The sequence below is a fragment of the Eptesicus fuscus genome, chromosome 1 (genome assembly GCF_027574615.1).
Source record: "Eptesicus fuscus isolate TK198812 chromosome 1, DD_ASM_mEF_20220401, whole genome shotgun sequence".
In the NCBI taxonomy this organism is placed as follows: Eukaryota; Metazoa; Chordata; class Mammalia; order Chiroptera; family Vespertilionidae; genus Eptesicus; species Eptesicus fuscus.
This window is the reverse complement of record NC_072473.1, coordinates 38,429,998-38,443,596: the sequence shown is the minus strand read 5'-3', so window position 1 is coordinate 38,443,596 and position 13,599 is coordinate 38,429,998. Positions and strand designations below refer to the sequence as shown.

The 13,599-nt window shown below is 40.5% G+C and overlaps 1 protein-coding gene across 1 annotated transcript in view; it reads left to right on the top strand.

Annotated features, from left to right (window-relative positions):
* Positions 1–8,486, top strand: part of ATP7A (ATPase copper transporting alpha) — a 225,279-nt gene extending 216,793 nt beyond the window's left edge. Inside the window, exons 20-23 of the mRNA XM_054721139.1 lie at positions 2,434–2,637; positions 3,153–3,270; positions 6,464–6,566; positions 6,931–8,486. Of these exons, the coding sequence (XP_054577114.1) occupies positions 2,434–2,637; positions 3,153–3,270; positions 6,464–6,566; positions 6,931–7,207 (702 nt within the window). The 3' untranslated portion in view covers positions 7,208–8,486. The remainder of the gene's footprint in view (positions 1–2,433; positions 2,638–3,152; positions 3,271–6,463; positions 6,567–6,930) is intronic.
* Positions 8,487–13,599: the final 5,113 nt, after the last annotated feature.

Genomic DNA, 13,599 nt, shown 5'->3' with positions numbered 1-13,599 from the left:
TGTCTCCTCTTCTATTAAATAACACAAGTAATATATGAATCCATTCTTTTTTTAAAAATATATTTTATTGATTTTTACAGAGAGGAAGGGAGAGGGATAGAGAGTTAGAAACATCGATGAAAGAGAAACATCGATCAGCCGCCTCCTGCACACCCCCTACTGGGGATGTGCCCGCAACCAAGGTGCATGCCCTTGACCGGAATGAACCTGGGATCCTTGAGTCCGCAGGCCGACGCTCTATCCACTGAGCCAAACCGGTTAGGGCATGAATGCATCCTATCTAATAATAGACAAATATGCAAATTGACCATACCTCCGACACACCCACAAGCCACACCCACAAGCCATGCCCACCATCCAATCAGAGTGAGTATGCAAATTAATCCAAACCAAGATGGCTACAGCCACAGAGAGCAAGGTTTCCTAGGTAACAGAGAAAGCCAAGCTTTCCGCCTACCCTTGCCAGGCCTAAGCCTCCACTCAAGCTACAAAGTTTCAATTATAGAAGGTAAACAAATTCAAACAGAAATGGTGGCAGAATGGAGCTTGAGAGAGCAGGCCAGGGTTGCTGCCGGCAACAGGGGAAGCAAAGCTTTCCGCACACCCTAGCCAGGCCCACCCGCTAAAGGCAACAAAGTTTCAACTATAACCCCAACAGAAATGGCTGCCGGCCTTCGAGGGAGCCCCAGGCTTGGCTCTGCTCCAGGCTACAAAGTTTCAATTGTAGAAGGAAAATAAATTCCAGATACCAGGGCCTCCACTTGGGTTTCCAGGGGGCGTGGCCGGCCTGCAAACCACCACAGGCCCCTTGCACAGGCTGCCCCACACCCCAAGGGAACCCCCACCTGATCTGGGATGCCCTTCAGGGCAAACCAGCTGGCCCCCACCCCTGTACCAGGCCTCTATCCTATCTAATAAAAGAGTAATATGCAGATTGATCATCACTGCAACACACAATATAGCTGCCCCCATGTGGTCAAAGATCCTGCCCCCATTTGGACACAAGATGGCCACCACAAGATGGCCAGCAGGAGAGGGCAGTTGGGAGGCACCCGGCCTGCAAGGGAGGGCAGTTGAGAAGGACCAGGCCTGCAAGAGAGGGCAGTTGGAGGTGATCAACCCTGCAGGAGAGGGCAGTTAGGGGTGACCAGGCCGGCAGAGGAGGGAAGTTGGGGGCAAACAGGCTGGCAGCAGAGTGGTTAGGGGGTGATCAGGCTGGCAGGCAGAAGTGGTTAGGGGCAATCAGGAAGGCAGGCAGGCAAGCAGTTTGGAGCCAGCAGTCCTGGATTGTGAGAGGGATGTCCGACTGTCCGTTTAGGCCCGATCCCACCGGGCCTAAACGGGCAGTCCGACATCCCTCAAGGAGTCTCATATTGGAGAGGGTACAGGCTGGGCTGAGGGACAACCTCCCTCCGTGCATGAATTTCATGCACCGGGCCTCTAGTTCTTGTATAAAAATACAGAAGGTTATAAAGTGAAAAGTTCCTCACCCTTTTCCCAAGCTTCCTGTCAAGTCCTATCACCCACACTTTTTCATATGTATACATGTTCATATACAAATGTATCATTTTAGTATTTTCAACATAAATGGAATAATCTTTTTTTTATTTTTTTATTTGAACTAATATGTCTTTTTTTCCTCTCTGAAATAAGAATATATTTTTTAAAAGATTATTCTAGTTTCAACATAAATGGAATAATCTTTTAAAAATATATATTCTTATTCAATTCAGAGAGGAAGGGAGAGGGGGAGAGAGAGATAGAAACATCCATGATGAGAATCATTCATCAGCTCCCTCCTGCACAGAACCCGGGCATGTGCCCTGATAGGGAATTGAACTGTGACCTCCTGGTTCATAGATAGATGTTCAATCACTGAGCAATGCTGACCGGGCAATTGGATCATTTTTGTATAGATTGTTTAGCAGTTTGCTTTTTTACATAAGTGTATTACCTTGGAGCTTTGTCCATGTCTAAACATATAAAGTTATTTATTCTTTCTACATTGCTGCAAGGAATTCCATGGTATGACTGTATCATGATTTATTTAACCATTCCTCTAATGATGGGCACTTAGGTGATTTTGAAAATTTTGTTGTTACAAACAGGGTAGTAATGTGCATCCTTGGACATACCTCTTTTTGTCACGTATAAATTTGTACAAAATATAGCTCGACGTGGAATTGCTGAACTAAATGATGTGCACACTTTGATGGATGCTGCCCAATACCCTCCAAAAAGACAGTGCCGATTTACACATTCACCAACAGTGTATGAGGAAGCTCATCTCTTCCTATCCTTACTTTCACTGGGTATTATCAGTCTTTTAAAATTTGGGCATGTGGAGGGCAGAAAATGAAGGCTCATTGCTGAGTTATATTTCAGGTACTCGGTAATATTTTTTTTTAATTGAGTCTATTTTTCCTGACATAGGTTGGCATTACTAAGGTGTTTGCTGAAGTTCTACCTTCCCACAAGGTTGCTAAGGTGAAGCAACTTCAAGAGGAGGGGAAACGGGTAGCAATGGTAGGAGACGGAATCAATGACTCCCCAGCTCTGGCAATGGCCAATGTTGGGATTGCCATTGGCACAGGCACAGATGTAGCCATTGAAGCGGCTGATGTGGTTTTGATAAGGGTAAGTCCTGTAGCCTGCACTTTGAGGAGTGTAAATCTGCTCTGCATGGTCAGGGATAGTGTCATAAAGTGCATCGAGCAGGATGATTCTGTTCTTCTAATTCCCATGCTCCCAGCTATTGAGACTGGGAGAATTTGAGATGAGTGTATGAGAAGTCTTACTAATTACTTCTAGACTTTCTTAATCCAGCAAAGCAAATGAAAATGACAAGTTTCTAAAGTGAATAACAAGATTTGGGAACATATTTAAAATTATCTTCAATAAATAGTGAGGTTATTTTAATAGTATTTAATCCCTCTACCAGCATACAACCCTAATGTGTTTTCAGAACTCAGAAAAGTTCTTGAAAAACATCTTCCAAAGCTGACTCAAGTTTTTAGCAATATCTGAGATTTGTAGTTAATTTACATATTACCCTAAGGTACATGTCGTCTTCAATATACACAGTATCAAATGTAAAAATTACTAGTTAAGTTAGAGTCTCTTGCTAATATCACAAATATTTCTGTTCTCAGAATGATCTCCTGGATGTGGTGGCAAGTATTGATTTATCAAGGAAGACAGTCAAGAGGATTCGGATTAATTTTGTCTTCGCTCTAATTTATAATCTGGTTGGAATTCCTATAGCTGCTGGTATGTGACTGTTAACTAGTATTGCTTTTTCCTCTGAGGTCATTAGAGACATATCATTTTGGAAGTTTTAGTCTTTTTATTAGTTTTGAGTTTATTTTTGTGTATAGCCTGCTGGTATGCTGAGAGGTAATATTAAAATCAACATTTTTATTTTTAGCAATGTTCATTATTGTCTAGAATGTATAAGCATTCTGACAGGTTTATTTTATTTTACTTTATCTTTTATTCCAAGTTTACATTTTGAAAAATTCCAAACGTACATAGACAGGGGAAAAAATGATACACTTACTTAAATTCATTAGTTAATATTTTGTTACATTGCTTCATCTCTTTCTACATATACTCTCATACATATACATATATATACACTAGAGGTCCAGTGCATGAAATTTGTGCATGGGGGGAGGTCCCCTCAGCCCACCCTGCACCCTCTCCAATCCGAGATCCCTCTCACAATCCTGGACTGCTGGCTCCTAATTGCTCACCTGCCTGCCTGCCTGCCTGATCACCCCTAACTGCCCCCTGCTGCTAACCAGGTCGCCCCCAACTGCCCCCTCCTTGCTGGCCTGGTCGCTCCTAACTACCCCCCCCTGCCGTCCTGGTCACCCCTTACTGGCCCCCCACCAGCCTGGTCACCTCCAACCGTCCCCCCTGCTGGCCTGGTCGCCCCCAACTGCCCCCCCTGCCAGCTTAGTTGCCCCTCAAGTCCCCCATGCTGGCCTGGTCACCCCACGCAGCCTGCTTGTTCAGTCGTTTAGTCGTCCCTCACTAACCCCCTGCCGGCCTGGGTGTAGGCAGCCATCTTGTGAGGGCATGACATATTTGCATATTACCTCTTTATTATATAAGATTTTTTTGCTTAAGGGAACAAATTTACCATTAATCTCACTACCTAAATACAACTACTGTTAGCATTTAGTCTATTTACTTCAGGTTTTTTTTTACTCTGCATTAGTTTTTGTCTGGTCACATAGTTGTAATTATAGTATACAGAGAATTTTCTGCTCTTCATGTAATGTTACAATAGCCAATAGGTTTTTTTGTGTGTTTTTTTACATTTATGGACCAGATGAGAGATATTGGATGAAGGAATATGACCAAGAATCCTATATAATAAAAGGGTAATGTGCAAATAGACCGAACCGCAGAACAACTGAACAACCAATCAAAGTGTAATCCTATATAATAAGAGAGGAATATGCTAATTATCTGTTATGCCCTGAGGTGTAACGACCGACCACATAATGACCAGATCACGGATCTGCAGGAGGGTGGGGCAGCGAACTACAAGTGGGCGTCAGAGAGCTACAGGACGGGGCAGGGCAGCAAGCAAGTGGGAGGTGGAGAGCTTCAGAAGGGGGCAGGGCAGCAAGCTATGAGGTGGGTGGGGGAGCTACAGGAAGGTAGGGCAGTGGGCGAAGAGCTACAGGAGGGCGGCAGCGGCCTACTGGCGCACGGATTCGTGCACGGGGCTACTAGTATGTTAATGATATGCTAAGGCTGCTCAACTGCTTGCTATGATGTGCACTGACCACCAGGGGGCAGACAGTCAACTGGTTGACCAGTTGCTATGACATGCACTGACCACCAGGGGACAGATGCTCCGACAGGTAGGTTAGCTTGCTGCTGGGGTCTGGTCCATCAGGACTGAGCGAGATGGGCCGGACATGCCCTGGAGCCCTCCCGTGGTCCCTCCCCGGCCCGATCGTGCACCAGTGGGGTCCCTCAGCCTGACCTGCACCCTCTCGCAATCCGGGACCCCTCAGGGGATGTTGGAGAGCCAGTTTCAGCCTGATCCCACAGGCCACTCCCCTTGGGAGGGTGACAGACGCAGGGCTCAAGGCTGGTGAGCACTGCTATGGCAGCGTGAGCCTCTCCCGATTGGGACTGATTGGGCGTGAGCCTGCGGTAGGCACAGTGGGGCTGGGATGAGCGGGAGCAGCAGGAAGGAGCTGCAGGTGGCATTGGACTGCAGGTTTTGGCCTGATCCCTGCAGGCCACCCACAGGGACCCCACCCGTGCATGAATTCGTGCTCCAGGCCTCTAGTTATTTAATAAACACCTGATAATCTCCTGTACTTGGGGGCCTGGTAGAGGTTAGTAATAACATAAGAGAAATAGTTGTCATTTTCTTCTTCTTTTCTCTGGTTTGAGAGCCGAAGAAAAACAAAATGACATGAGAGCAATTACAAAGTTGTTGATAAACACAAATGCTGAAAGGACAAAGAGTAAAAGAACAATTAAAATCCAGAAAGATTAGCCCTGGCCGAATAGTTCAGTTGGTTAGTGTTGACCCAACACACCAAGGTTGTGGGTTTGATCCCTGGTCAGGGCACATACAAGAATCAATCAATGATGCCCTGGCCAGTTTTGCTCAGTGGATAGAGCATCAGCCTGAAGACTGAAGGGTCCTGGGTTTGTTTCTGGTCAAGGGCACATGCCCGGGTTGTAGGCTCGATCCCCAGTGGAGGGCATACAGGAGGCAGACGATCAATGATTCTCTCTTACCATTGATGTTTCTATCTTTCTCCCTCTCCCTGCCTCTCTAAAATCAATAAAAATATATTTAAAAAAAGGAATCAACCAATAAATGCATAAATAAATGGAACAACAAATTGATGTTTCTCTCTCTCTTCTCCCTTCCTCTCACTCAAATCAACAAATTTTAAAAAATCCAGATAGATGAATTCTGGATGAGCAAGTTATTTTTTTTTAATATATGTAAGTTATATAAGATCTCTGTAGAAAAAGTAGAAAATACAGTTATGTACATAAAAATTTAAAAATACAGTAAGTCTATCTCATCCCTATCATATGAGCAAATATTAAAATGTCTGTCAAGTGTGGACAAGTTTTTGATAGTACTGTAATTTGTTACAGCCACTTTGGAAAGCAACTGAGAAATATCCACCTAAAGTTGAAAATGTGCCCATGTTATATATAACCCAGCAGCTTCACCTCTAGGTGTGACTCTAGAGTAATTCTCAAACATGTGCACAGGGAGACATGCACAAGAATGTTCACAGTAATACTCTATTAGTGAAAAATTGACAACCACATAAATCTCCACCAACAGAAATATTAATTGATGAATAAATATCAAATGAGGAAATGATTTGTAAATATGTATTAGAAACACATTGGTGATCTGTTTAGTACTATCTGCTGTAACTAATCCACACCTGTTTCCTAGGAGTGTTTATGCCCATTGGTTTGGTTTTGCAGCCTTGGATGGGATCTGCTGCAATGGCTGCTTCATCTGTTTCAGTAGTACTTTCTTCTCTCTTCCTTAAACTGTAAGTATGATGGCTTGTTCACATTTGTGTTTTATATTACTTTTTTATCTTCCACAGTCAGTCTTGGTAGGTTTTATTCTTTCAATAAGCCCAAACTGTCTTAATAATAAATGTCACTTATGTAATTATCACCTTATATAGTCTATACATAGCAAGCACAAGCACCAAGTGGGGTAAAATCAAGTACATTGGCTCTGAGAGGTAGGATTTCTGATCATGTGACTACACACCATTCCTTTTGAGCTTTCCTAGCAGGGACCATCTTTGTACATTTCATACAGGTAAATCTCTTCATTTTTTAATGTAACAAGCATCTAGTTCACATTTGGTTATTTCAAACGAGTGTACTTTTGCATGTGTCCAGTTATAGGAAACCGACTTATGAGAATTACGAACTGCATGCCCGAAGCCACATGGGACAGAAAAGTCCTTCAGAAATCAGCGTTCATGTCGGAATAGATGACACCTCAAGAAATTCTCCTAAACTGGGTTTGCTGGACCGGATTGTTAATTACAGCAGAGCCTCCATAAACTCACTACTGTCTGATAAACGGTCCCTAAACAGCGTTGGTACCAGTGAACCTGACAAGCATTCACTCCTGGTAGGGGACTGCAGGGAAGATGATGACACTGCGTTGTAACAGGCCACAGAGAGTGCTACGAGCTCATGTTTCATACACTGACACAGTATACTTGATGCCACCTTAGCTTTTCAAAATATTATGAAAGGATTTTGTATAGGTTTTACGCTCTTATATTAGGGATTCTATTTGGATTGCATTTTTCTGATGACAAAAATATACTTTTCAGGGCATCAGCTCTGAACCCAGCTTTATTAAAAATAAACCTCCATTATTTTTTGTTTTCACTAGCAACCAATCAGGTAGGCCAGTGAGGTTTACAGAAGCCCTACAATGGAAGATTGCCAAACTGCTGCTAAAGTGATAGATGATTCTTTTATTTGACAAAAGAAACCTCAAGAGAGGTTCCTTATGTGTACATGTCAGCACTGACCCCTCAAGAGAAGGATAATTAAAAATTTGAAGATTTGAGAGCATGATCTTGAGGAGATTCTTGAGCCTTCATCCCTGCCAGATTGGGAAACAGTGGCTTTCAAAGCACTGTGTAAAGCATCTAGTTTTAGAAGGAAAATAGAAACTGTTTGAAAATAGATGTGCCTTCATTATTACAGGCTTTCTTCCCCCCTTATTTTCTGTACATCTTTGTCTTTGTATTTGCTTTCTTAGATGACCCAGTATGTTTTCTTTTGTATCTCCTTTTGAGTAAGCTAAGTATGGGTGGATTTTCATTGATAAAATTAACACAATATTTCCAATATCTTGTTCCTTTCTTTATCTTGTAATTCAAAAGACTTTATAGGTCCTTAGCATTCCCTGCTTCCCATCTCATCTTTCCATTGTTGTTAAAAGTATATCAGGTTCTTCCTTCAGTGACACTCTAGCTTGGTGCAAGCTTTCAATTCACTCCTGCAGAGTTCAGCTCTAAGTTGTTTTTAGTGTAGTCTATCGGCCTCAATCCAGAAACTTAAGATTTTTAAGCTTCTTCCACAATTGATTTTTTTCAAAGATCAAAAACTTTTCAAAGATTTTTTTACTGCCAGCTGGTGTGGTTCAGTGGTTGAACATCGGCCTATGAACCAGGAGGTCATGGTTTGGTTCCCGGTCAGGGCACATGTCTGGGTTTTGGGCTCGTTCCCTAGTAGAGGACATGCAGGAGGCAGCCAATTAGTGATTCTCTCTCAGCACTGATGTTTCTATCCCCTGCCCTCCCTCTCCCTTCCTCTGTGAAATCAATAAAAACATTTTAAAGGTTTTTTTTTTACCATCTTTAACATATAAGGGTCATATAAAATTACTTGGGTTCACTAAATTTGTCCTTTTATGGTATATATTTGTCCTTAGCTGGTATATATAACTTAATAGATTTTAATTGTCTTTTAGTGTTTTAGATAACCACTCAAAATGACTTTTAATGCTGTTATACAAAACTTCTTTTACCAAAAATAAAATAAATCATAATACAGAAATGAGAATTTCTCTAGGTTGTGATACCTTTTAGGCCAATCTCTACTTTTCTTTAGTTTAAAACTTATGCACTTGCTAATTAGATTGGCAAATTCAGAGGTTTGTTCTCATTACCATATAAATTTAGAAATTCCTCTGTGAGTGCCTGGGAGTTTATACACTGGCCAGAGATCTGGTATTGTACTTGTATCACTATTAAAATTTCCTTGGTAATTGTAAGATGGATTTCATATGTAGAATATGTAAGTGAACTCATAAATAAATTTCCAATATTTTGTTCCCATTGCCATAAAGCTCCTAACACAGTGCTTAGTACATAGGGTTTGTACTCAGTAAATGTTAATTATTTTCTCTGCTTGAGGTCAGTAATAAATATTAAAAATCATTGTTTAAGAGCAGAGTCTGAAATCAGATGGCAGTGGGGGATGGGTTTCTTCCCAGTCTACTTTCTTTCTTTCATCTTTTCATACATACACAAAAAAAGTTTACATTATTCCATGTTGTCTTTTCAGATTTAGAGAAGATCTCATTTTTATCTCAGCTATTTTAAAGAACTGAAACTTGATGAAGGTGCTATTAATCTAGAAAGGCAAACACATTTTTAATGAAATAAGAATGAGTTTGTATGTCTAGGCTCTTTCTTAGACCAATGCCTATGCCATCTTCCATGCTACCAGTTTGAATTTTAATGTTTCTTATTATTTATTCCAGTGGCCCATCATACTATAACTTGTTTCTTCCAGAAGAAACAGTTAATATGATAGGTGTATACTAGACTTTTGAAAAAAGAAACACCCCTCCCGTCACTCACTCTCTCTCACTTTTTTCCTCTTTCTCTCTGAAGCCAGTTACTTTTATTATTATATGTGCGTTTGAGTTGTGCTCTTGGCCCCACCTGCCAAGGGACCCAAAGTTATAGGATAGTGAGAAGAGCAGCCTATAGTCTGGGAAAAATCAAGGATATAATTTCAGCCCTTATTACCAGAACACAAAGCATGCTGTTTAGAAACAATCCTGCTTTAAATATCTGTAGCCATCTTTGAGTTCTCTACCACAAGTTGTCTTTTGCAATCCTGAACTCCCATTAGCTTCATAGAGCACCCTGATTCACAGGAGAGAGAGAGGTGATATGTAGAGAGAATCAAAAACATTGCTTTCAGTTAAAATTAGCATTAAGAAACTGGTTACTAGCGAGAACAAATATTAGAAATGTGTATGTATGTGTGTATATCTGTTCATGTACATATATAAATACACACATATGTACACACATATTACCCTATAGAAGGAAAATAGATTGATAGTACTCCCTCTTATCTGTGGGAGGTATGTTCCAAGACCCCCAGAGGATGCCTGAAACTGCAGATACAGCTGAACCCTATATATGCTATGCTTTTCCCTACATACATCCTTTTCACTTAAACACTGTATGGCTTCTCTTTGGCATACCCCAATTGCCACCATCACTACTCTTGCACTTTGTGGCCATTATTAAGTAAAATGAGGGTTACTTGAACACAAGCAATGTGATACCATGACAGTCAATCTGATAACTATGATGGCTACTAAGTGACTAATGGGTGGGGAGTATTTATAATATGGACATGCTGGACAAAGTGATGATTCATGTTTTGGGTGGGATGTATTGAGACAGTGTGAGATTACATCACAATACTCAGAATGGTGCACAATTTAAAACTTATGAATTGTCTTTTTCTTGGAATTATTCCTTTAAGATTTTCGGACAATGGTTGACCATATATAGCTGATAGGGGAAACTGAAACTACAGATAAGGAGGCACTACTGTATATTTGAATTTAATATTTGAAGTTCTTTATTTGTTATTCCTTTATCACTCTTCTGTATTCATTCAGCAACCATGCCCTCAGTCTGAAGTTAACAAGGATGTTTTGATATCCAGTGCTGGTTCGGACTCAACTCCGGGGGGCGCCTTTTATCTTAAATATCCAAAGATGCCTTTTGAATTTCAAAGCTTAAAACACAACTAAAGTATTTAGTGTCATAGTATAAAGTATGGTTGTTATTTGTGAAAATAGAAATCCTATTTTTCCTTGTTTAGTATCAACATTTTAGAGTGTAATGCCTTGTGAATAAATAATTTTATATTGTGCTTTAACTTTTTAAAAAGTATTCTTTTTTCAAATGTATTCTTTGTTCATAATGCTTAAATAGCACTGTAGACAGACATTTCCAAAAATTTAAGCATACATATATTTTATGTACACAGCTTAAAATCAAGAGTGTATGTTCTTAGAAAAATTTTCCATTACTTGTTGATCTTGCTTTAAAATAATTTTTCTTAATATTTATTTTACTCTTGTTATTTTTGGGGGGTGAGGCATCTGGTTATTGGTTACTTTAATGAGAATAAAAACATTCCTGGAATAACTCCATTTGGATTTTTTATTTGTTTAGTTCTTACTTTTCTATATTTAAAAATACTATTTTATCAATAAAATGTGTATAGATTCATGTCAAATTATTAACTATTTTAATACTAATTTACTTTTTTAAATTTATCTTTAGTGTTGAAAGTAATACAGATGTATCCTTTTTTCCCCATTGACCCCTTCAAACCCACCTCTCCTCCCGCCCCAGGCCTTAACCACCCAATTGTCTGTGCCCATAGGTTATGCATATATGCATATAAGATCTTCGGTTAATCTTCCTACCCACACACCCACACCCACCTTCCTCTAAGATCTATCAGTCTGTTCTATGTTTCTATGTCTCTGAATCTATTTTGTTCATCAATTTATTTTGTTCTTTAGATTCCACATATGAGTAAGATCATGTGATAATTGTCTTTTCTGACTGTCTTATTTCGCTTAGTATAATACTCTTCTGTTTCCTCTGTGCTGTCTCAAAGGGTAAGAGATCCTTCTTTTTTACAGCTGCATAGTATTCCATGGTGTAAATGTACCACAGCTTTTTTATCCACTCATCTGCTGAGAGCACTTGGGCTGTTTCCAGTTCTTAGCTATTGTAATTTGTACTGCTATGAACATAGGGGTGAATATATTCTTTCTAATTGGTGTTTTAGGTTTCTAAGGATATGTTCCTAGAAGTGGGATCACAGGGTCAAATGGCAGTTCCATTTTGAGTTTTTTAAGGAAACTTCATGCTGTTTTCCATAGTGGCTGTACCAGTCTGTATTCCCACCAGCAGTGCACGAGGGTTCCTTTTTCTCCACATCCTTGCCAGCACTTGTCATTTGTTGATAATAGCCATTCTGACAGGTGTGAGGTAATACCTCATTGTCATTTTAATTTGCATCTCTCTGATGATTAGTGATTTTGAGCATTTTTTTCATACTCTCTTGGCCTTCTGTATGTCCACTTTGGAGAAATATCTATTTAGGTCCTTTGCCCATTTTTTAATTGGATTGTTCGTCTTCCTTTTTTTCAGTTGTATGAGTTCCTTATATATTTTGGAAATTAACCTCTTTTTTTTCTTGTTAATCCTCTCCTGAGGATATTTTTCCATTGATCTTTAGAGAGAGTGGAAGAGAGAGGGAAAGACAGAGAGAAACATTGATGTGAGAGAAACACATCAATTGGTTGCCTCCTGTATGGGGCCCGACCAGGGCCAGGGCTGGGGAGAAGCCTGCAACCAAGGTACATGCCCTTGACAGGAATCAAACCCAGGACCCTTTGGTCCGCAGGTCGATGCTCTATCCACCAAGTCAAACCGGTAAGGTGAAAATTAGCCTCTTATCCTTTGTATCATTGCCAAACATGTCCTCCCATGCAGTGGGCTCCCTTTTCATTTTGTTGATGGTTTCTTATGCAGAAGCTTTTTATTTTGATATGGTCCCATTTATTTATTTTCTCCTTAGTTTCCCTTGCCCTAGGAGATGTATTGGGAAACATATTGCTATGAGAAATGTCTGAGATTTTACTGCCATGGTTTCTTCAAAGATTTTTATGGTTTTATATTTAAGTCTTTTATCCATTTTGAGTTTATTCTTATGTATGGTGTAAGTTGGTGGTCTAGCTTCTTTTTTCTTTCCTTTCTTTTTTTTTTTTTTTTGCATGTATCTGTCCAATTTTCCCAACACCATTTATTCAAGACTGTCTTTTTAAATTTTTTATTATTTCAGAGAGGAAGGGAGAGGGGATAGAAATATTAGTGGAGAGAGAATCACCTATCAGCTGCCTCCTCCATGTCCCCTACTGGGGATCGAGTCTGCAACCCGGGCATGTGCCCAGACCAGGAATTGAACCATGACCTCCTGGTTCATGGGTTGGTGCTCAACGACTGAGTGACACCAGCCAGGTTGAAGAGACTGTCTTTACTCCATTGGATGCTGTTGTCTCCTTTGTCAAATATTAATTGAGCATAATGGCTTGGGTCGATTTCTGGGTTCTCTGTTCTGTTCAATTGCTCTATATGCTTGTTCTTGTGCCAGTACAAGGCTGTTTTTTATTACAGTGGCTTTGTAATATAACTTGATATCTGGTATTGTTATCCCTCCAACTTTGTTCCTTTCTGTGAAATAAGCCATGTGTTTTAATAGGGATTACATTGAATCTATACATTGCTTTGGGTAGTACTAGTATAGACATTTTAATGGTGTTAATTCTACCAAGCCATGAACATGGTATATTCTTCCAGTTGTTTATATCTTCCTCTATCTCTTTTTTTCAACATCCTGTAGTTTTCTGAGTACAGGCCTTTTACTTCCTTGGTTAAGTTTATTCCTAAGTATTTGAATTTTGTTGTTGCAATGGTGAAATGAATTGCCTTTTTAGTTTCTCTTATTGAGAGATCATTATCCTACCTAATAATAGACAAATATCCAAATTGACCGTACCTTCGCTATGCCTGCGATTGGCCAGGAGGCGCGGGGGGGCGGGACTCGGGGGGGGGGCTGGGGTGGCCGATTGGGCCGGCGGGACGCTGAGCTCGCGTCGCCAGAGGCGGCTCGAGCTCAGCCTCTGCGCCATGGCTGTGCTGCGGCACA